At 38.8% G+C, this 24,933-nt stretch overlaps 1 protein-coding gene across 3 annotated transcripts; it reads right to left on the minus strand.

Annotated features, from left to right (window-relative positions):
* Positions 1-1,137: 1,137 nt before the first annotated feature.
* On the minus strand, positions 1,138-24,440 carry LOC120794600 (breast cancer type 1 susceptibility protein homolog). Of its 3 annotated transcripts, none has more exons than XM_040135809.1 (21): positions 24,331-24,440; positions 23,420-23,508; positions 23,217-23,270; positions 23,023-23,103; positions 22,816-22,904; positions 22,690-22,726; positions 22,480-22,610; positions 19,156-21,873; positions 18,859-18,932; positions 17,468-17,603; positions 16,801-16,858; positions 13,280-13,383; positions 12,621-12,823; positions 12,453-12,540; positions 10,508-10,585; positions 10,256-10,296; positions 9,611-9,694; positions 7,020-7,077; positions 5,541-5,614; positions 4,841-4,901; positions 1,138-1,409 (listed from the first exon to the last, which is right to left on the minus strand). In XM_040135809.1, exons 2-21 carry the CDS (start codon positions 23,491-23,493, stop codon positions 1,315-1,317), a joined length of 4,338 nt encoding a protein of 1,445 aa, XP_039991743.1. In that variant the 5' UTR covers positions 23,494-23,508; positions 24,331-24,440; the 3' UTR covers positions 1,138-1,314. The 3 variants fall into 3 exon arrangements, with proteins under 3 accessions (XP_039991743.1, XP_039991741.1, XP_039991742.1); XM_040135807.1 differs by having other exon boundaries at positions 12,621-12,826; XM_040135808.1 differs by having other exon boundaries at positions 12,621-12,826; positions 23,420-23,511; positions 24,332-24,418.
* Between the last annotated feature and the right edge of the window lie 493 nt (positions 24,441-24,933).

Consider the following 24,933-nt stretch of genomic DNA (forward strand, 5'->3'; position numbering starts at 1 on the left):
AGAAAGTTAAGTTTTTTTTGATCATCAATCAATAAAAAGTTTCAGCTTTTCTTTATTGTATTTCATATAAGACTGAATATCTTTGAGTTTCAATCTGTTTGACCTACATATTTTACCTTTTACTTACAAAGCACAGCACACAAAGAAGTATTACAGCTTTTAATGTGGCCTAATCTGACTGAGATTACATAAGCGTTTGTACACTCAATGGTCCCACAGAGGGGCCATTTTTGTGCCCTCAAATGTCCCACTCTTATAAATCTCTTCGCTCATTTTATTCCCACACACTGGCTGTGCAATAATTCATGAAAACTGTGTGCGGAACATGTTACAGCACGCAGGCCACGTTCAGCAGAGCTACAGGCTTTCCACCATGACCAGGAAGCTGGCATCACACCAGGGATTTGCAAGCAACACTTGCAGAACCGTGGAACGGCAGTGGGAACACTGGAGAACAGGGATGAAAAGAGCTTATTAAAATAAATCGCAACTGACAGGAGACATCAGGTACTTATACTGTATGTGGTTCTCTCACCAACCCCCAAGGATGATATTGATCATGATGACAGGGTCTAATGAACTTTAAGTTTAGCATTTAATTAGACTGGGCAAAAAGGCAGGTTAGCTAAGATATATGCTTAACCCCAAAATATGGTTTTAAATATCCTTTTAAATACTAGCATAGGGATTATTAAGACTGTCCATCACTGAATTCACAGTGAGCAAACAAGTTATCTCACCATCTTGCATCATGTGTAGGATTTAGATCTGTACAATGGGTACTATTTTAAATTTCAGATTTTCTGACCTGATTTTAAAATGCTCTGTGTAGATTAAGTGTAAGTGACCAGCAGCTTGGTAATATGAAGGTTTCAACATATTTTACTTAGTTTTCATTAAATCATACCATTTTATCTGTGTCTGACTGTATAGGGTGATAAATTCGAAAGGAAAACCCACCTATTTAAGAATATTGGTCAATTAAGAGTCAGGCTCTCCTGTCATTTGAAGATTTGGTACTTTATAGGCACCTTATGTTTTTTTTAATATAGTTATTGTGGGTAGCAGTGATGTATGTTTGTGTGCACTAACACCTGTGATATAAAACAAAAAAGAAAAAGACTTAATTCAAGCATCCTCTCTTGATTAAACTTTATATACATCATGTCTTGCACATACAAATCACAGAGCTGTCAGTCTATCAATAAAATCTATGACAGTTTAGTTACAGTATCTGACATTAAAAAGAATTTGTAAAATAGATCATGAGAAGACAACACATGGCTGTGGTTGTAGTACACTGGGTTCCTCAGCTCATGTTGAGTAGTTGTTGTAGTTTTGGAGGCTGTAGGTTGCAACTGTATCCAAGAGCCAACCGCGTGTCACAACAGTGGCTTGTCTGGAGAGACCTGAGGGTTGGACAACGGTGGAGTATTAAGTACATCTAGAGATGAAAGAATCCTAAGTATGACCAGAAACAACATCTAAAAGGACATGACTCCTGTGCTGGTGTAACGCTGGAGCAGATCAATTTGCAACAAATAGTCTTTGTGGGCTTGAAATAGATACAAATACCATTTCTCACTTCCCTACACTGTCAGTGGCACTCAGCCCCAGGCCCATCAGTACAACTGAAGATTAAAAAACTAAAACTATAAAAAATGGGTCACAATGATTTGTTTCTTTTCTTTTCTTTTTTTTTTTTTTAAAAAGGCTGAGAAATTTCATAAGTTGTTTTTACTCAAATAGGAGTAAACAGTGCATTTACTATATCTTTGGGCTACTTTCAGTTTTGGATTAATACACGTTTGGTTCCCTGTTGAGTATTTATGAGACCAGAGTCCTGTACTATGAAGCAAGTTTGACATACCCAGGATATCTTTTCATTATTTGGCTTCGCTAAGCCTAACAACCGCAATCACGCTAAGCGGTCACACGGCGGTGGTTATCACCTCGGTAAGTCAACTCAGGTTTTCCCGAGCGTGCTCACATAAAATGGGTGGTGTTTGCAGCACATGACCGATCGCATACAAGGAGGAGTCTACTGGCAGCACAGCGGCATAATTTACAAATGAAGCAAACACTATAACGTTAGACAAATACAAAGACGTTAAACAGATCATCCGTGCTAAAAGCAACAGCTGCAGCTGCCAAACGCAGGAAGGACAGCCGGCAAAAGTTGCTGACTGTGAATTTGTAAGTTAAAGGAATGTGTTGCTTAGATTTACTCTTATGGCATGTATGGCAGTTTTATCCTCATTCTTTCAGCTGCAACCCCAGTGGTGTCAAACAAACTTGGGAGCAAATAAAAAAAATATAAAATATAAAAACATAATTCAAAGCAGTAGATAGGCTTACTTTCATATCTTACAAGTACAATGAGTACAAGGCTTTAGTGCTTTTATCAGTATCTGTTGCAGGATGATATTGGTATACAAAAGGTATACATGCTACGCAGGTTTGCAGAATCACTTCACTGTTGATTTGCATCTTTCTTGGGATTTTTCCGGACAAAAACACAAATATACAGTAAGATATAACCAGCCTTTTCTCTTAAGTTTGTATGACTGTAACCTAAAAGACAGATTTGACAATCATTTACAGATAATGAAAGATCAATGACAGGGAATAATTAGAGATAACCGGTATAACAGGGTGAGCAAAAGGTTCCAGAAAAAAGTTTATTTCGAAATGCTGACTTAACCGACTCATCTAAAATGCCACCTGAGGGTATGCAAATTTCAAAGATGCAGCATGCTCCTTTAAGGTAATAACCTGAACTAATAAGTGCTGAACTCTTGTAAAACATAATTTGGGGGAAGTGCTCAGATACTCTCAAATTTCCATTACATCCAAGGATGGTAGAGACAAAGAGAAAGATGTGTGTGATTTCAATCAATGGTGTAAAAGAAGAGGATAAAGGGGGATAGAGACGAGGAGGTTGGAGGGGCTGCTCCATTACCTGGGCTATGAGTGCCAGAGGACGTGGAAGAGGAAAAAATTGCATTAAATATTCAGCAGTGTAAACTAGGATGCCAGAAGGAGGGAGGAGGGCGGACAAAGAGCCACTTGCTCCCTTTCTGCTTCAGACTGTCAGCTGTCCTCATGCTATGGCAGCCTCTCTCTTCTGTGGCCAACTTGTTTTGACATTTCCCCTCCGCTCCAATCTGACATTTTCTTTTGGCCATTTCTCTGCTGCCTAACTTCCTTCGTACTTGCTTTCCCGGCAAGTCACTCCACTCGCTCTTGTCGGGAAACTGTCTCATTTTGGTTGGCGTCGACTGCCATTTCACCATTCTGTCAATCTCCGGCTAGTCCTCTCACAGGCACAAATGCATTCATATCTACAGACTAAGGGACTGACAGGTGCACAGATATGCATGCCAGTCAGAACATCTAGGTTTGTGATGACCGTCTATTCACTACAGTGTATTCAGATAAGAAATCTGACATCAAACAATATTTCAGTCTGTCTCAATACAATAAACTGACGTTTCTTTTACTTGATGTATTCACAACTTCACTGACTTTAACCCAAAACGTTGCCCTTACCAGCCCTTTTCAAAAAAAGAGGACTAAATTGTGATAAGCCTGTTAACAATGAGAATATATTCTGAGGATGACCATAGTGTTATGACGCAGTGTTTTTAAAAACATTTCAGAATTTAAAAAAAAAAAAAAAAAAAAAAGATAATTACTAATGTGGATATAACGACAAACAGGTGAATGGGTTTTTTATTTTAGCGAGCTATATCAGTCCAGGAAAATGTAACATTTAACTATAAAGCTAGCCTGGATCCAGACCTCTGAAGCACAGCCCACATCGAATTTTGTTGAGCGACTGAAAACAAGGGTGTTACATTCACTAGCTGTTGTTTCCTCAGAAAGACTGGGACTTCCCAAAAAGAAATATGGGCCAAAGTTCAATCACTTTTCTAAACAGCAAAATAATTGTTCAGGGTCTATTTTTTTTTTGAGGAGAGAACAGCTCACCCAGCATTAGCAGATGCAAGCTAATGAAGACAGCCTGGCTATGCTTGCTCGCTAGCACTGTTTAGCTGGCTATGATAGGCAACACGTTAGCTGCCATTAAAGTACTACCCCTTTCCCAAGCCATTTTTTATTTTTTTCATTTAGTTAAATAATTGTTTCATGTGGGAAAACACTACAAAAATGAGAAAATAACTTTTTAAGGACTTGAACCGACTGGAGATAGCTAACCTAGCTGGCTTGCTTGAAAACATTAACCATTTGCATACTTTAATCTCTTAAAAGGACACTTGACCACCAGCTAGGTCAAGCAGCCAGTCCTCAATAAATTTTATTTACTCAATTATTTCCTTCAGTTAATTAATAAACAGCCTCCCCTGTGTTTCTTGTATAAACGGAAAATTTGCCTTTGCATTGACAGCTTATGTTCTTTAAAAATATACTGTATCGAAATGTCTTGTGGTCTTATATAACATCTATTGGTATATTGTCTGTCACAAACAATTCCTGACCTTGCATAGGTCAATGCTTGTGCCAGGCTCAAAACCCCAGGTGAAGCCATGTCTGAATTATTTAATCTGCTCCAGCTGCTGCTGTCAGTCGAAAATCTATCTTTATGAACTCTGTATGCAGGTATGTGTGTCAGTAGTGTCTGTGTGTATTTTTATGTACACATATATACATACTTACATATACACACACATATACATATACGCATACACACACATACATATACATATATACAAATATATAAAGCCATATATTGTACAAGATTTGAAAGTGTGTTATTTTGCGATATGGTTTAAAAGTAGTAGGTGAAAATGAAACTTCATTTTCAGATATGACTCACTGCTGTATGTGGACGACCATGTCTCTGACCCAGGCTGTACAATGACCAGCTGATGGGACTTCTGTGTAATAAAAAGTCAGAAATCACGTTTAGTTTCAAATTACAAAATTAGCAATAGGTAAAACATTTATACTTACAGCCACCCAAATTGATAGGAAATTTTATTCTCACCCTTGCCTGTCAGATTATCTAATGGCAACATTTTGAGCATTAGTCAATTCTTATCATTTATAAGGTGATACTTGCTAAACAACACTGCGTCAATGTAGCACTTTTAAAGATAAAATCATACCCAGGAGTCAGATAACGGTCATTAACTCTTATGACGCATGCAGCTTTATTTGAAAGAGGATTGTTTGCTGCTCAGGGAGGCCTACACTCTTCTGAGTGCCGCCTAATCCCGGCAGGTAATAGTTTTCCTGTTTTGCTTATAATATATGAGTCATAGGAATACTGAGTGAACTGGATTCATTAAGACTGAAACATCATGTACAGCCAGGAGGGGAACACTCGAATATAATAATAAGAAAAGAGGACCTGATAGCTGTTTGGATTGACTCTCAAATACCACTGATCAGATTTGAAAAACAATCAGCACTGCATTTCAGCATTCTTAAAATTATACTGACCAAAATGAAGGCAATAGCAGTGACTTTTTTTAAAGTTATTTTTTCAAGTGGGAGAGGCTTGAAACTCTTACCTGTTTGCTGTCGAGCAGAACTGGATCTTTAACTACAGCTGCTCCACAGAGCTCCACCATCCACTCCATTTCATCTAGGATAAAAACACACAAGCCGATGCTGACTGTTTTTCTTTGTCAGCGGTCATACCTCAATTTTATTCTTTCTACTCTCCCCCCTTTAATGCTGATACAGAGGGAAACAGAGCAGTCTCAATTCAAGCAACGACCTCCTTTGATCAGAGGGATGGAAAAAACATCAATATTTCATTCTCCACTCAAATCAGTATGTACATCTCACTTAATCAGTCATCACACATATAACTCAGTTTAGGAAAATATGTTTGTATTCCGACATATAGTAAACACCAAACACCTTCGAAAAAATGAAAACCATCAGCTTCCCTTCTTTATTACCTTTAACATGAGAAAACTCAATCAAAACGTAGTACACACTGTAGATGAGCAATTAAATTGTGGATGAAATCCAGTTAGGCTGCAGAAAACAGACTCCATCCAAATGTTGGTGCCATGCAAAAGAAATTCTTTAAGCTCCTCATGCAAGCTAGCAGATGTTGACCCATTAGCAAAGCTTCATCGATCCAGCAGTCAGCAGGAGGATGCTGCAGAGGCACTTTAAGAGCCCCAGGAAGAAGGAAACTAAAGAACGCTGCCTTGTGGGTTTTTAATCAACGTGCCCCCTGAGACCTTCACCTGTGATCTATCCGTCCATTCATCCATGTTGGAAGGGTGTAGCAAAAAGTATTTTGTATGAAAGGCAACCAAACCCCTCTCCATCTTGATCGTGGAGGTCATGAGCAATTTTAAACAATTAGGACCAAAGCTCAAAAGCCAGGCTTCTGCAGAAACTGGGGGACCAGTGTATTTACACCAATTTTAGAAGAGGAGAACTGCAGATGCACTTTGGCCACACCTGGAAGGTAATTTCCACTTTCTTTTCAGAAATAATCTCCAGGAACCTAACTGACACCATAGCAGCTGCTGCCCAATATGACAACACCACACCAAAAATGTCCCACACAACTCCGAAGTCCGTATTCAATCCACCCACACGCTGGGATCCCTTGTCATTGTTTTCTGGTTAGAAAACAGCCCAGGTTTCAAACTGTTCGCCATGTCAAACAAAACCTGTGTGTCTTGATTGACAGAACAGATCATAGCAAACAGCATGATAGATGGAATGAGGCAACAGTACCATGAAATAACACCATAGGTTTTTGGTCTTTCCTTTGAAGGATATAAAATTGTAAAAATCCTCTAGTAATCAGAAACATTATCTAGATGTTGCAATTCCTGTGGCGTTTGAGTGCCGCATTTCTCAGACAAAAAAAGGAACCAAACAAGAATGAGCTAACGGTAGATGGAAAATCAAACTAATCAGAGATGGCTATAATGTTGATGACAAATATTTTATGATATATCTATGATATACATGGAAACTTGGAAAATGTCAGGTTTATAGTGGGAAATGGGGTTTACCTGTAGTCATGTCTGTGAAAGGCCCCTGGAAGCAGATCCGGTAGCCCCTCAGGAGCAGCTAAAGAGAAAAAGAAGAGCAGGGATAAAATAATCTACTGTTAGATTTCTGTGAAACTACCTGCAAAGATTCTACAGTCAAACAAAAGAGGTGAACACTTATTCGGTGAATCTAACCTTCAGACAATGTTCAATGGCACTGTATGGGATAAACCATTACAGCTGAGTGTGTTTCTGAACTTTTCACTAGTCTGAAGGGTTACACTGGTAGAGCTGAAACACTGCACCAACCATATCCCCCAGTTTATAACAGGTATACTTCACTTACTGAGTAAATAAAAACCTCAGGACCTTGTTAATTTTTTGCTCCCACTGTAATATTGTAAATTCAGGGATGAGTGGAACAGAACAGGGGCAAACAGAGCCACTTTCACTGATGTAATATCACGCTTTAGGCACATAAAGAAAAACGATCTGTCCAACACCATGGACACATTGTTTTATTGCACTCAGGGCCAATAAGCTTGCTTGAGATGGGGATGTAAAATTGTTTCCTTGAACCATAGTAACCGCAAAAAGGAAATGTGCGACTTACATCACAGTCTCATATACAGTGTGTGACTAGATGGTAGTGTTTGGAAGATAAATGTCCAAGCTAGCAGAGAGAGAAATACTAATTTCTCCCACCTCCCTGTCCGTCCACAGTGATCATTAGCCAGAGGGGCTTGGTGAGATGAAAAAGTGTTTCTGTTACAGATTTTTAATTTAGACAACAGCTAATGTCCTTCAGGAGGTATTAGAGTGCGTGAGGTGATAACATCCAAACCCTACCAACACACACACACACACACACACACACACACACACACACACACACACACAGCACACACACACACCAGAGTTTCTTTGACTGATTTTCTAAGTATCAACATTCAGGTGACAGACTCAGTTTGTCACTGGTGCAGGTGACAGAAAGTGAGTATGAACCGGGCGATCTGTCTGGCTCCATCAAATTGCCGGCACAGTGTTGAAGCCACTTAAATAAGCCTGAAATTACTAGCTAATTCAATTAGCAGAGGTTCTTCAAAGGCAGTGATACGGCCAACATGACATCTAGCCATTTCTAATTTTCCCCCTCAGTGGCAACAGAGCAGTCCTGCTGGCCTCACACCAGGAGGAAAATTACGATTAGGTTTCTACAACAAGGTCTGACTTAACAGGCTGGTGCAAGAGGAGGAAACAGGCTCAAGTCCTTCCTTATTTACATTCTAACTTTCAAATTAACTACCTTCCCTTCTTCCGTTCTTATCTAATTCCTTCACTCTTACCTTCCATTCTTCCTTCCGCACTTCCATATTTACCTATTACTTCCTTCCTTCTTTTCTTCCTTCCCTACTTCCTTCTTTTCTTACTCTTCATTACATACTTTCTTTATTCCTTACTTCTTTCCTCAATTTGTGCCTTCTTTTTTTTTTTCACCTCGTCCTTACTTCCTTTCTTATTTGCTTCTTTCCATAATTTCTTTCCTAACTACTTACTTTGCTTTCCTTTCTTCCTCCATTCCTTCCTCCCTTACCTCCTCCCTTCCATACCTCCTTGCTTACTTAGTTATTTCTTTTTTTCTTTCCTTTCTTCTGTCCTTAATTCTTTATATCCTTCTTTCATCACTTTCTTGCTTCCTTTCTTCCTTTCACAGTTACTTCCTTCATTTCCTCCTCATGTTCTTAGTAACTTGCTCCCTCCCTTCCTTCCTTATTTAGTTTCCGTTCCTTCCTAAAAGATGTTTTTGTTAGGAATGAACTGATGTCGGTCACGGTAAATAAGCAAAGTAGGAAAATAATGTCAGGAAATAAAGACATTTGTGGATCAAAGGGTCAATGAAATGGAGAGCAAATAGCTTTAATACTTTTACACGGTGAAAAAGAGGTGCCTCTTCACTTGGTACTGTATGCATAGCGCTTTCAGTTTGCTTCACCAGCTGTTAAATTACTCTTCAGTGGCAGTGTCTTTGTTATCCAGTGGTTGTCTGAGTCCAATTGGTGCAAATCATTCACCTCACTCTTCCCATATTTCCTGTGTCTCTCTATTGTGACATTTAATAGAGGGAAAATGGCCAAAAATATCATTAAACTGTACTTTTTAATGTCAGTTTCTAATAGGCCTATAATTTGATATGCCTACATGATAAGTATTTGTGTAGTTACAGTAAAGTTTCAGTATTTCACAATGGTTATAGGTTAGGTATAGGCAGGACAGGTTATTTTTACTAGTCTGGTCTCAACAACTGAAATTGATGCTGCTTCTTGAAGCATCAGCCGTGTCTTCAGGCAGGCCTAGCCTGGCAAAGGTTCTGAAATTTTTTTTTTTTTTTTTTTATTTAATTTTAACATGCAAATAACAATTCCTGTGTAAATGAAAACAAGAAATAAAACATTATAGCTGCAGGTGAAAGACAACAGTCATACAATGCCAATGTTACATTCCTCTGGGAAATCCCTGACTTTAGCTTTTACCTTTAGAGGCAATTAGATTAAAAAAAACAAAAAAAAAACGTTGTATAAGCGACAGTACTGTTCAATGTGCAAAGGACTCACATTATTGTCTTCAGTGGTACGAGCTCTTGAGGGACCCTGGTGGTTGGGTCCATTCACCACGTCACCTCTCACTTCAAAGAGACTCTGTTGGAAAACAACGAAAAATCACTTCAGCACACGTATGTGAAATGAAGAGCATGAATCTCAGTCACAATGTCAGAACAACTTTCCTGTCACTATTACGTTTTAAATAAATGGAGCAATTATTCAACCTCATCTGACACAAAGACTTTTGTAAGATGACAGACAGTTAATATTCATTTCATTTATTTTAAGATTAAAGTATGCTCCGACAACAGCACTGAACATTCTTCAGTTTGACAGTGTTCATCTTATAATTGCAAAGAGTCCATTTTTAAATACATCATATGATGCATAAAAATTCTTATATGTTTGCCTGGATGGCAGGGAAACTGTTTTAAATTAATGGTGATACTACACAAATCTTGGCACAGGATTATACTTGCATAGCAAAGTACCGGAAGCAGGGATTGCTCAAGTAATGGATGACAAATAATTTATGAGGTATCACAGCAAACCTCATTGAGAGATTCATCATGCAGCATTAATTCAACATCAAGACATACAGAGATGTAACAGGAAATCACCGGCGTGCAAATTCAAGACGCACACAGGCGAGCATACCTCATCTAAGACTTTCTTTTGTTTGAAGCACTCTGAAATCCCTGCAGAGTAGAAGTAAGAACAAATTCTTATGAGCTTATTGTCAGAAGCACCAAACACTATTCTGGGGGCTACTGTAGTATATGCACTATATTGTAATATTGCTCCTTTTATTCCAGCCTATCCCTCCATCGTTGGGCTGTTTTGTATTTAGACTAATTGTTTTAAACTCATCAGTGACCGAGCTTGACAGTAATGTGAGTCAGGACTTACACTGGAAACTCAACACCCACTTCCTGCCTGCAATGCCAAGGAAGTACTTCAGTGTGCGCTCACACACCAGTTGTTCATCTAGCAGAGAAAAGATGACAAGCAGAGATGTGTGAAAAGATCAGCAGGAGTATGTGTACACACACACACACAGACACACACACAGACACACAGACACACACACACACACACACACACACACACACACACACACACACACACACACACACACACACACACACACCTTGATTTTGTAGAACAGGTGGGTGAGACACTATTTGGATAAACTGAGCACATCATTAATAACTTAATGGCTACTAATTAAAACATATCTAGTAAATGCGCTCAGTAGAGTGCAGACCTCAACATACACCAGATTTCAGAGAAAAAAAAATTCAAATTCATAGTAGATGAACCAGCTCTGCCCCTAAATGTAATGGGTTCTTCCTTGGCCCGTGCCCCAGCCCTCCACCAAGTTTGGTGCAAATCGGTTTAGTACTTTTTGCATAATCCTGCTGACAAACAAACCACCAAACTAACAAACAAACCAACAAACAGACACGGGTGGTCACATAACGTCCCTGGCAGACATAATAAGGTTTATGGGTTTAGGTTAGTTACACAAAGTCTGATGGGCAGGCAAAGCATTTGTGAATGTTGCTGCTTATGCAAATCGAGCCCATCACTCCTCCCAACGTCTTGAAGCACTTCCGGTGTAGCAATTCCTTTTGCATGTGTTTTCCCTATTTGTATGGGTTTTGGTATTTGTTGCACTTCTGGATTTGAAGCACGTTTCCCTTAATGTTTGTGCCGTCTCGTGTGTGTACTTTGTCCTCAGGGGCTGTTAAGTTCTACATTAACACACGGGGGGAAATCAAACAAAGTTTAATCTGGTTACTTAAAGCAAGACATTCTACATTTCTCTTCTCTTGTGATTGAGAATAGCTCACATGAAGTTGATTTGGATCATTATTGGTTGAGAATGTGACTGGACTTCATGTACCATAAATCACAACAAGTAGCTAAAAAAACAAAGGAAGTGAGACATCCTGTACTGTGTATGATGAAGTCAAGTGGCTGCCATCATCAAGTCAAGTTAATGTGTACTGTTTAGCTTTTGGAGATGAATCTGAGGGGTCATAAATTGATTAATGGTATAGGAGAGTAAGTTTGTGCTAAAAGTTTGTATAAATGCATTTTAAACTGCCAAAATGAAAGAAGAGTTCTTTTAAACTGCAACAACAGTTTGGGAAGGAACACAGCTTTACAGACACAAATCATGGATGATCAGCAGGATCAAGTGTTATTCTTCCTTCAATAAATATAGTAATTACCCATTCATTTGTATTCCAGGCAACAGTCAAGTACAAATTATTAATATAAGTTCATTTCAAATAATTTAAAATTATTTTCTGCGAATGGTTAGAAGAGGACACCTCCTGCTCCTTTTCAACCTTTAATCACAAATATCAAGAGGCCAGACGTTCTCATTTTTTGGTTGCCCAGGGAACAAGCTGCCATTAAAAAAGGCTTCTCAAACACTGACAGTTAATATGTTGCTTTAGAGACAGTGAGCTTTGTGATTAAAAATAATCTATCAGACAGGGTAATTACCAACAAGCGAACAAATGGAAGGTACAGTGAGGGAGAAACAGAGAGCTTATCTCTACAGAGCGTTTTAAAAGACACACAAAACAAGCCGTAACTACATGTAGAAAGAAAATGTACTTCTGGAACGGCAAATGTTATTGCTCAAGAAAATATTTAAAAGCATGAACTAGAAAGCTCCAAAGTGGGGCTTTAAGAGCAGATTTAATTGCCTTACTGAAGATCAAGCCAATTTTGAACCATTAATTAAAAGTCCAGTGGATCAATTCACAAATTCAAAACACTTTCAACAGCTGCAGTCTGTTATATACTCACACTGCCTGCATGTGAGCATACTTACCTGTGCGAATTATGATATGGGTCACCTCTGGTGTAACCTGGGAAACCAAAAGAGCCCCAACTCGCTTGGCAAACTTTTTCACCATTATCTGTCAAGAACAACATCTGATTAGTTAATGTGTCCTACTATGGAAAGCGCTAAATCAACAAATCCACTGATACCTGATACCTGTTCACTGGGCCCTAATCCAGATGACACTAACACCATCTTAGCTTTACTTCTGTCTCTTGGAGGTGTGTTGTTTTCTTTGTCTTCTTTCCCATCTGATGGTGACATACAGGTCTTTAGTGTTTCGGCTGTTGAACTTGAACCACGTGTCTTGGAGGCTTCAGTGCCTTTCACACTCAGCCCCGTGTGTGTGGACCGCTGCACTGCTGAAGAGACAAAGAAAAAAGAAAATAAACACAATTACAAAGAAAGAGTCATAAACAGTTAGAACCTAATCTGATCGGGCCCAGTTTCTCTTTAAAAACACATTTTTTTGGTCATCTGTAACACAACGCTGAACCTTACAAACCAATCAGAAAGACAACCATGCACCAAACAAAACGCTTGAAATACTCAGATCAGTCAAACCTTGCTGGCAAACTAAAAACATTTTTGGAAGCATTAAAGAGCACTATCACACAAGTGGGAGTTTTGCATATACATCTCCCTGTGCATATTTAAAGAAACATTAAGGAAAAGTGTGGAATCATCAAGTCATGAAAAAAAAAAGACCCAAGCTGTGATTCTTTCTGTTAATGTGCTACTGACCATCAGAAATTCATTTAGGCTTCCACAGAGAAACAATTACACGTGTTACAACACCACACCAGTAGCCTTACTCATCTCTGTAATACTGCCAGGCTTTGACACACTGGGCTGGGTGACACCTTTGCCATCAGATGCTCTTGTGCTGGGATGTCGCTCTGCATCTGGAACATCTTTCCTGCAAAAAGAGACATTAATATTAAGCTTTGTTGAACAATGAAGTAAAAGAGCAGGCATGGTGTTGACTGTAGCTTCAGTTGCCAAAATGACTGCAGGGATCTCCCGCGCTGACATGCAAGATCAGTATACTGAATAGATTGACTCAAACTAGCTATGTTAATCTTGATCAATTTCAGATCATTTGTGTTTTTTCATTTGCAGGTGGACCATTGCTGGAAAGTGCTGATCTTTGTCTGAAAACTGCATTTGAACTCTTGAGTGTTTTGTTCATACCGGAGATTAAGGAGCTCTGACCAAATCCAAACATTGCTGCCACAGTGAAAGAATGTCGGGATGCTCTTCTCTTAATGGATATTGTACAGAACAATGCAGAACACCACAAAACAAAACACTACTAGAACCCAAGAAACAAAAGGGTATAGGTTACTTAACAGTGAGGCATTTAGCTGTCAAATATATATAAACTGGTTTGGCTTTACTAATTTGAGTGTCGGTTCATTCCAGGATACAGTGTAAGAGGACAGTGACAGACCCCTGTTGTGTTGGCTCCAGCACATGAAATGTGACATATAACAATCGCTATATGGTTCAAGTGCTGACTCTCAGCTTTGATTTTAGGGGAGTTTTGCATCCACATCAGATGAGCACTGCAGCCGTTTGTATACAGTCTCCCAGTTTCAGTGGACAGAAAGTAACAGGATTAGTGAGGATACACTTCAACTGAGTGCAAATCATTTGCAGTCAATGACTACCTCAAGTCTATGATCCACAGATATCAGCAGAGTATCTTCCCTGGTGAGGCTCTGACAGGCCTGAGCTGCAGCCATTCTCACTTGATGTTTGTTTCAGGGGCTTTTTGCCTCCAGTTTGGTTTTCAGCAAGTGAAACACACGATTAGTTGGACTGAAGTCACGTGACTGACTTCAATCAAGCATGTTTCACTGTTTGGCCATAAAATACGTTCTTTATATATGTTTCAGATTGTGTACCCCTAGAGCTGAATAACAGCAATTTCAATTCAGTCTTTGTTTCTTTTCAAATCAAATATGCTGGAGTAGAGCCAAAGCAATAAAAAAACACATCATAATCCATATACTCTCTGACGGCACTGTAAAATGTATACTGTGCGGTTGTATTAGGTGCGAAAATGTAAATGTTGGAACTGTATTGATAGAAACTCAATATCCTTTTACTCGTTTCCTTTGTTATCAGTAGATTACAAGCTATTTTATAACTCATATGAATAAAGTTTTCGAAAGTCTTTTGGGTTCATTTCTACACTCAGGGATCTCAAATAATACTGACAACTGGAAGCATGCCTGCATTTAAATTACCTGTACCAAAGTGATAACAGCTCGCCGAAAAAATGTCATATACTCCAGTGCCAACTATTCTGTCCAATTTCACCATCGGGCTCATTGAATGTGTGCTTTTTAATTTAGAACTTGTATGGCTAAGCTCCTCTCTGTATTCAACTGCCGTCTCCGTCCGCCCCTCCCTCTCTCCCTCTCTCGCCTGGAGGACAGCTCTTAGAACCCTGCGAGGCAAGAGGTTGGGGGGGAGGGGGAGTAGTGAAGCGGGAGAGATAAATTACTGTGGCAACACAAGTTTCCCTCTAAGTGCTCTAAATGACATATAAGATGCAGTCAGTAATGACTTTTTTATTCTCCACAGCATAAGCAGATTCTGGGTTCATTAGTGAGATTATCCGCCTGTCCTCTTGAGATGCATCACCCTCTGAGAACAAGACTAGAGAGACACACACACACACACACAGACACACACGCAGACACTCGCTAACTTTCTCCATCATTTACACACTGAAAGACACCAATTACATGCTGCTTGCGCTACCTATTATTCTCTTTAATATGGCTGTATTGAAATATAGCTCCATTTAAAATGTATTAACAATGTATACAACCCTCTGAGGAGGGAAATGCAATGCACTGAGGAAAATATTATTTAATTAGATTTGTTACTGAAGTCAAGTTTGACTTTAGGGATTGTCCCATGACCTGAGGCCAATATCGGCTCAGCTCATTGGTTAACTGACCTACTGAGTTAAAAAAAAAAAAAATTAAATTCTGCTATCATTTCTCACTTGACAATGATAATCTTCCGTGTCTTGCTGGGTGATTGGTCCACTCACCTGTTTTTTGATCTAGTTTGAAAACTGCCTCTGTTACTTAAGGGGATAGTTTTATGATTATTCACTTTCTGGCAGAGAGTTAAATGAGAAGGTAAATACCAATCTAACACCTGTCCAATAAGTATGAAGCTGCCAGTTAGCTTAGAACAAAGACCAGAAACAGAGGAAAACAGCCAGCCTGGCTCTGAGAAGCAGTAACAAAATGCAACCACCAGAACCTGTAAAACTCCCTAATTAACACATTTGTTTGATCCATACAAAAACCAAAGAGTAAAAACAACAATTTGCTGTTTTACGGTGATGTGACTATTTCTTGGCTGGGAGCGGTATCTTCCTGAAGTCTCCGCTAGTTGCCCAACAACTGCTCCGAGCCAGACTAGCTGTTACCAGACACACACGAGAGTGGTAACAAATTTCTCATCAAATTTTAATTTTTCCCAAAATGTTAAACTACTGCTTTAAAGTTTCACGGACTTTGTAGGCACTGACAGGTTCCACACAGACAGACAGATCAAAAGTCGCGTGTTGACAAATCTCCCATTTTCAATTATGATATTATCAAACAGATGACTACTGCCAACCTCAAGACTGTGCGCTCTCGTAGGAATGAAAACAGTTATAACATAGTACTTGCTTCTCACTGTCCAAATCCGGAGAGTCTTTAGCTGTGATATTATCAGCTCCTCTAATCATTTCCTGCACACTGCAAACAATGACTTAATGTTGGGAGGGGAGCTTTCACATTTTCATGTTAGACAGAAGCTAAAGCAGCGTTTATTGGTGGTTTGATTGTGGTTGTACATGATGCCCACTGTATTCAGTAAGACAGTTTAGTTTTTCTGCAGCAGAGATTAAGCAACAAAGCTAAACTAAAGCACACACACTTTTTGTACTATTGTATGTACCATTTTTGTACTTTTTTTCTGGCTAAAATATTGTGTGTTGATGACGGTTTTTTATATTCGTTATGGTTAACTTTTAACAACTTTTCAGTTTTTTTATCAGCTACTTAAAATGTATTCACAGTCAAACAAGTCTTTCCTTCAGAAATTCGGAGGTTCATGGTAATAAATTAGTAATTTACTATAATAAGAAGTCTGAGACCACTTTCCCATACACTTGAATGGGAAAGTATTTTATATATATATATATATATTCCAATTTTGCCTTTCAGTTCAGGGAAATCATATCAGGAGAGAGTTAATATGTCTTACTAGAAACATGCAGTGGTACTAAAAGTCCAGTCTACCATGCTTTACTTACCGATCTGAATCTTGGCCTGCGTCCTGGTAACACAGGAGGGGTCTGTCATCGTCGGGGCCTGGAGACACAAAATAAGCATCACGTTTAGGTCAGCGTTGAGTACTTGCACAAAGCTAATCAATAACTAAAATGGAAAAGAATTGTAAAAATAAATAAATAAAATAATTCAAAAATAAAAATAAAATAATAATTGTAAAATCCAAATGGAGTCTCTTTGCTTTGATCAGCCCTTCATACTTAATTTGAAAACTGGGTAAACTTAAATTTCAAATACCTCTAATGCCATGTATTGCCGCATTTAAAAAAAATTGAGCTACATCTAATGAGTATTTCCATTATCAATTCATCTAGATTATTTTCTCAATTCATTGATGAATTTTTTTTTTACATTAAATTGCCAGAAAATAGTAAATAAATGCCCATCACTATTTCCAAGAGCCCAAGTTGACATCAACGAATTGCTTGTTTTGTCCAACCAACATCTCAAAACCCGAATATATTCATTTAATATTGTAGAAAAGTAATATAATGAGGAATTATTCACATTTTTGAGGCTGTGAATTTTGGGCATCATGCTTAAGAATTCAAGAAGAATCAAATCATCATCAGCTAATCATTCGACTAATCATTTCAGCTCTAAAAAATCCTACGTTTGTTACCTGCTTACCTGTGGTTTTGCTGCTTTGATTTGTTTCTGAGGGAACTTCTTTTGCAGGACTGCCCTCCTTTTCTTGCAGCACCTCTGACACCAGAGCCATCAACTTTTCCAGCCTCACCAGCTCCTTCTGCATTTCTATCTTTTGCTTAAAGAGGAGACGGAAAAGTAAAGTAGAACAGCTCATAATTACAAATGAGTAATGCACTGTAATAAAATACAGGGGGAAATAAGCAGAAAAGAAATGCCACAATGCAACATTTACTACACAAAACAAAGGGACACGCACTGGCTGCACATCTGGTGTCTTGCACTGATGTATGAATACAATAAGTGTCAGTCAGTGAGGAGGGACCCGCATTCATCCACTTAGTCATTATTGGAAGCAAATGGGTCCCTAACGTAGTGAGAAGAATACAACGCAGAATAAGAGAGCGAGAAGTTTATTATATAATATTTAAGACTGCAACGCATGTCTATTTTGTGGTTTGCTTTTAATGTCAGACAAATATATGTCTTTTATAAATTGTGCAAGCTTTTTATGTCTGTGCTTCTGCTTTGCATGTTTCAGTTAGTGTCTAACAATGTAGCACAATGTGATCTTAATATTCTTCTTTCTGTAAAATCTGTCCAGGGACTACATATGGAAAATAACCTCCTGCTTAACTCTGGCACAGCAATGTTTATTAATGTGCCCTGTCCCTACGAAATAAACAAACAAATACATAAGAATAAATAACATAAAATTAGAGGAGGTTCATAAAGCGAGAGAGAGAAGTGACAACTGCTTTTTCTCAGCTGGGGCTGGTTTGGAAGAATACAATCTAAGAATTTCATTATTTGAGTTTACAGCGCAAGTGCATTGATTAAGTATACAGACACAGCACAGTAATAACAACGCTGTGTTCTCAGATGTGTCTAATCCCGGGCCCTTTCTAGACTCCAGGGCGTGAGATTTTTACTCCCAGTCAAATACAGTCAACAGATAAAAGTGAAAGCACTGGAAGATGGATGAGGTAGAACACAAGAATCATCTCTGAGGCGGAATTTCCTCTAACGTAAATGAAATGCAATTTAGAGAGCTGCTGAGGGGGGCATTTTTTTTACTGAGCGAGGTAGTCTGTCATCCAGGAGCTGACAGTTTCTGGTTTGGGAAAATGGGCTGGCTGCCCTCTATGGGGCGTAACATGACAGTGCATCACTGGGAACACAACGCAAATACATAACGCTGAACAAGCAAATAGACGAGACTCAGAATTTCTTTCAAATAAATGGAACATCTCACTTTGACAAGGATCAGCGGTTGTTTAAACCCTGAATTATGTGTTATTTGAAACAGAGGGTGGATTTGTGCGGCTATACCTACAACCAAAGAAAGCAATTGAGAGCATAATTATATTTACCTGTGTAACAAGGACTTCACTTGAAAACTGTGATGATTCCATTGAAACAGTGGCGTCTCTTACTAGGACCTCACCTGCAGAAAAGAAATATTCAAATTGCTTTGTGAATGTGCGCTTGAGAATTTTTTTTTTTTTCCCCCTCACATCCCAAAGACACACACATTCTTAGAGTGGGAAACGACAAGGGCACTTTTTTTTAGATTATTAACAAAAGAGAAGATTTATTGTATTGCAGGCTGCTTCCTTAGAACAAACCTAAAAATGAAGCCCATTTTCAGTTACTGAGATTCTACTTACATTCATCTGGCGTGCCAAACAAGTCCACAGATGCTTGGCTGGAATTAACACAGTCGGGGCTGGGGCATGCAGGTGGACGGCTCAACTGTTCTGCTGCGTCAGCTGTAACATACGCATCCTCGCATCTATTAGCTTCATTGGAGTCTCCCCGATCCTGGATCACAGCAGCCGGAGGAGCTGACGTTCCGAAAATTTGAGTCAACGTCGGTAATTCCTCTCTGGATCTACTGCAGTCGGACTCGGATGAGGACTCAAGCCTCTGAGCCCTTCTATTTGTCCGTGGGTTGCTCTTTATGGAGGAATGTGCGCTGGGCTCTGCACTTCCAGTGTTGTTGGACCCTGTTTCATGAACCATTTGGAAACCTGGTGTTACCAGGCCATCAGGAGTTAAAGAGGGCTGTGCAACTAAGATATGTTCAGCTGTGTTGACTGAATGTTTTCCGGTAGAAATGCTGTCTCTCAAATCCTTCCATTTACCGGCATCCCTCGCTGTACAATCAATTTGACTGTTTGAGATCTGGGAGCTCTTCAAAGCTTCATTTTCTTCCTCACGTTCAACGGCTGTGAAGCGGAGCCCAGAATCTACTAACTGAGGGACAACAGAAAGATGAGGACTTTCCATTTCACATTTTGACACTTTATTAGGACTGAGAGCACTAAGACTACGCCTGAAGAGACAGTTACCAGCAGCAGTGTCCTGACCTGAACAACTGGTATCAGGGATCGAGGTTTCGACCACCACTTGATCTGGTCTCTCATGAAATTGTTTTCTTGTAAACATGGGTGAGTTAGAAGGGGAGATCAAATCACTGCAAGATGAGTTTTTATTGTCTCTTAATGCCTCTTGGTTGGCGATTTCAGATGTCTTTGTTGTTTGTTTTTTTGCAGATTCAACAAGAGAACAAACACGATCGTTTTCCTCTGCTGCAGCACCCTGCGTGTTCCCTTGGTCTAAGCTATTGCTTCTTTTCACGTTCGGACCACCAATGCGGAAAGATTTCCTTTTAGTGGTTTTGAAGCTCTTAAGCAGTTGCTCCGTGTCCAGCTCACTGTCATCCCTGTCCTCCTCATTTTCTGTTATAGCGCATTTAGTCTCGCAAGCGGATGTTTCCAACTGAATATTTTCTGGCAACTGATTAGTCGAATTGTCACTTTCAAGTGTTGGATGTACCACAGCTGCTTCAGTTGGACTTGTGGAACTCGGGACCACAGGGACATAAAAAGCAGAACTGGCTTCAGACAGAGTTTCAGCATTCGGAACTTCAGCAATGGACTCTTGGACATCTTTTGGTGTCAGATAAGATGTTCTCTCACCAGACTCCATGTTTTCAATTCCTCCTAAATCTTGATCATAAATACATCCATTTCTTTTGGCCACCTTCGTCATGTTTCCATTCTTATCTGATGCCATTTTATCCAATGTTCCACCTTTAACTACCTCCGACTGCTTTGCAACAGTGCTGTCTTTTTCAGCTACACTGGCTTTCAAGTTTTCTTTCTTGTGACCTTCCTTGACTTCCTCAGCAAAGAGTTGAAGCCTTCTACTTCTCCTGGTGCTCCTCAAAATAGGGGTCTCTTTGTCCTCGCTGCTAGGATAGTTTTCAATTTGTACTTGAACATCTTCTGGTCTTGGTCTAGTCTTTGGACTGGTCTCTCCATTTTGAACTCCAACCAGAACAAGCGGCTTCGGCACTCTAGCAGGCTTGCCTTTTTCGGACCTTGGGTTTTTACCTTTCCTCTTGTCAGCTTTCTTTTGCTCAGTACTTTCTGACTTTGCCTCAGGTTGCTCTTGTAAATCACTGTCAACCTGCTGCAGAGCGTTACGCATCCTTTTCCTTGTCTTTCTGTCCTGTTGCTGTTGTTCAATATCAGACACAGGACAGGGAACCCCATCTTTTCCCTTATTTTTGTCACTTTCTGGCAAATTGTTCAACTCTTCCCCATATTTGGCTTTATAATTTTCCTCCATGACTTCCATCTGTTCTGCTTCTTTAAAAACATCACTGCTGGTATCATTTACTTCTACTGTTAATTGTCGCTCTTCCCCAAAGTCACTTTCATTTTTATCCTCAGAGCCTGTTTTCTGTTTTCTTCGTGTTGATGGATCGAGAAAAACATGACGTGGAAGAGACTTATTTCTGTTTCCTCTTCTGTCTCGTTTGTAGACGGCTCCGAACACCTGCTCTTCAAGGGCTTTACCACGATCCTCTCTCTTAGGATTTACGTCGCTAATGTGTTGTTTGACATCTATTGTTGAAGTGGAAGAACAGCTGTCAGAGTCATTAGCGTCTTCGTCTGGCTTTTCTAACTCGAGACTTCCTTCAGTTGGAACTTTCATGAGCCACTCAGCAACTTTCTCAAGACTTTTCTTCTGTTTCTGCTCAAGAATCTTGTCAGTCTCCAAATCCTTTTTCTGCTTCTTCCGTGAAGACTTTCTTAAAGGTTGATATTTGGTCTCGTCTGAAATTACTGATAGATGAAGAGAGGCGTTTTCCAATTTGCCAAATCTCATTTTGCCTCTTGTTTTTTGTGTTGATGTTGCCTTTTCCACAACTTCTGACATTTGTGTTTCTATTGGTTCCAAATTATCTGTAGTGTTGTGCATTTTCTTGTCAGAAGTTGGTGGGGCGTCACCAAGGCCACTGTCCAGGCCTTCATTTTCTGTCATCACAGGAGTCGAGTCTTCAAGTCCCATGAGTTTTGCAAATCCATTCTGGGCTAGAAAATTGGATGAGGAAATGATAAATAATGGACCTTTTGGAGGACAACACACTTTCAAAATGAAATGAATAATGAGTTACTATCACATGTTCCCATTTCATTGACCACTGAAAAATCACTACTGAAAAAGTGGCTACAATTTATATACATAAAAAAAGGCATGCCTTGGAGGGAGCTAAGTGAGGAGACAGGTTTCATCGTCTTTGTGTAGGAATCTTGAACAGGATAGAATAATACACATATATATATATATATATATATATATATATACACACACACATACATACAAATGGCTCTGCACTATCAGGGTTGATAATTTACAAATACAATATACAATTAATGTATATTAAATACAATATATATATATATATAGGGTTGATAATTTGTAAATCAAATGATCAACTCTGATAAAGTTCAAGTTTTATGTGGTGGAGTGCAGAGCCAAGATAACAAAACATGTGCCACTATCTAAATATTTTATCACTGCACCTAATGCTAAAGTAGGAAAACAATAACATCACAAGAGCAATTTAAACTGGTGGTAATGTGGTGGTTGATTTGAGGTAATAAGACCAACAGTTATTTATGATATCAAGATTTTACCTGCTATAGTCGAAGAGTGGGACCTTGGAAGATCATCGCGGTCTGCATTTTCCACATTATCAAGGTCAGTGACAGGTGTATCTTCACATGACATATTATGAGGATGTTTGGTAGCTTCGGCATCCATGACACTGGGTAGAAGAAAATATACAATTACATTACCGTTATATCAAATGACAGAATTTTATCTTAATGGTTATAATTTCTTACCCTGATTGCTTCTCTTGCAGGGACATTCCAGTGAAGTCTGAAAATGTAAAAGTAATTTTATTAGGTGATGTAATCCAAGTCAATTCCAAGTCATTCCATTTTAAGAAGTTTGCAATGTAGTCTTACAGTTTGCGCCGGTGTCTTGTTCGTATGCTTGTATCATGTCCTGCAATCCTGCTACAAGTCTCTGAAACCCAGGGCTCTCCTGCAAGCTCCTGTATGAGTCAAAAGCCACACATATTATAATATAATGATGTAGACATTAATAACAATGAGTTTTCAATGAAATTAGTAAATGCTGTAAACACCATCATCTTACTAATTTTGTCCAACCTTTTGGTTATCTTGGTTTTACACACTGGACAGTTGGCCCTGTTTTGTTTAGAGTTGTCCAAAAGTTTCATCATACAAAATCTGGTGGAAAAAAACATGGGTGCATGTAAAAAAATAAATAAATAGAATTAGAGTTTAATTAACAAAACATTATAAATCATCTGAGTAAAGAGGATATATCAGATGTTCCTTACTTGCAAAACTGATGGTCACACTTAGTAGATACCGGTGCTGTCATTAAATCCAAGCTACAGGTGAAAGAAAGTATGAAATAAGTTCAGAGCACGACAGTTCTTCTAAATGACAATCTTCATCTTGTAATAATATTTTTAAAAATGCTATAGATGAAGCACATCTTCATTATTTAACAAATCTTTTGGTTCTCAGTGACACTCACCATATGGGACACTGCAGAGTCTCCCAAAGGACTGATATCCCCTTTTTGACATCTGTAGCCTTTGGGGTTTTCATGGTGATTTTTAGAAGCTACAAATGAAGAATCAGAGCACACGGAGACACTGTAAAGAACACTCTGCTTGCAAAGTTGACAGCCAATATTAGACAAAACTATAAACGGAGCACGTTGCTGTTTTAGTTGGTGTATGATGCTATTTAGCCATCCTTATAGGAAGTACAACTTTATTCAGTGATAGGAAATGTAACAATATTTTTACTTTACCTACCAAGGAACTTCTTAGGGCAACTACAGTATTTAGAGTGACTCCCTATACACGTGCTCATATACTCGCTGTGTCGTATCTGTATTTTATGTGTACTTGGCTCAATAGAAACAGATACTTCACAACTGAAATGAGTTTCATGAATGTCAGCGCATTATTTATAAAGTTTCTAAGATACTTCATCAATGCAATAATCTGGTGGGGTCTTGTAAGTATCTCTGGTCAACTTTAAAACGTTACCTGTGCCTACTAAGAATAATTTTGTGCACACTAGTATTAAAGCAGCATAACGTTACTAAAAGCAAACATGTGATGAAGCATAATACTCCAGTGTGATTAAGCTGAAAAAGGTATAAAGTGAAGTTATAAAACACCGTCTAATGTTCATATACAGTGTCAGTAGCTTATGGCGGCATTGGCTGAAGCTAAACATCCGGCTGGTTAGCAGGTATGATTTGTGGTGGGATGTTACAACGCTAGTTAGCAATGCGGACTTTCTTCTGAGATTTCTGAGACTGACACAGTGGACGCGAATACGCCATCTGACCGATGTGTAACTAGAAAGGGTAGATCACAGTTTTTGAAATGCCACTGGCTGGTTGTAAGAAATACATATTTCCAAGATTACCTTTTTTTTTCTTGCAGTCTGAGGTTAATAACACAGCAATCATCCGCTTTAGTTTTCCCGCAACTATCTTCTTCTTCTGCTTTTGAATAACGGCGTTTTGCAGATGATGTTACAGTGCCACCTATCGGTCCTAGGGAAACAGTGTCAGTTCCACTCTACCAAATATGGTTTTTCTTGTCTTTAAGTATAAGGTTAAATGCATGTAATAGAACAAGATAGAATTCACAAATAAAGTGTGTGTGTATATATATATATATATATATATATATGGGGAAGGTGAGCAGTGTGAAGTAGATTGAAACAATAAGTACAAGCTATAGAACCATACTACATATGTAATTTATATCATGGTGTTCTTTTCTATGTCTATTACTGTACATATATTTCCTAGTGTATGTATATTACATATACAGAATTTATTATACATAACACTATACACTTAAATATATTTTAATGTACAGTACATTGTAATTATTATTCATACTAACTGTATTTATATTTGTATTATCTATAGTGCAAACATAATGCCTGCCAGAGTTGCACTCCCGGATTTCTCTTGCATAAATATTTCATTTGTACAGTGTAAGGTATGCAATAATTTAT

The sequence above is a fragment of the Xiphias gladius genome, chromosome 9 (assembly GCF_016859285.1).
Source record: "Xiphias gladius isolate SHS-SW01 ecotype Sanya breed wild chromosome 9, ASM1685928v1, whole genome shotgun sequence".
Lineage (NCBI taxonomy): Eukaryota > Metazoa > Chordata > Actinopteri > Istiophoriformes > Xiphiidae > Xiphias > Xiphias gladius.

Coding starts and splice junctions, on each gene's coding strand:
- LOC120794600 (XM_040135807.1), bottom strand. CDS start 23,493: ATGAAAACCCCAAAGGCTACAGATGTCAAAAAGGGGATATCAGTCCTT. Junction 16,859..17,467: donor TCAAAGCAGCAAAACCACAG/GTAAGCAGGTAA, acceptor TTGTGTCTCCAG/GCCCCGACGATGACAGACCC. Junction 1,410..4,840: donor ATGGTCGTCCACATACAGCA/GTGAGTCATATC, acceptor TCCAACCCTCAG/GTCTCTCCAGACAAGCCACT.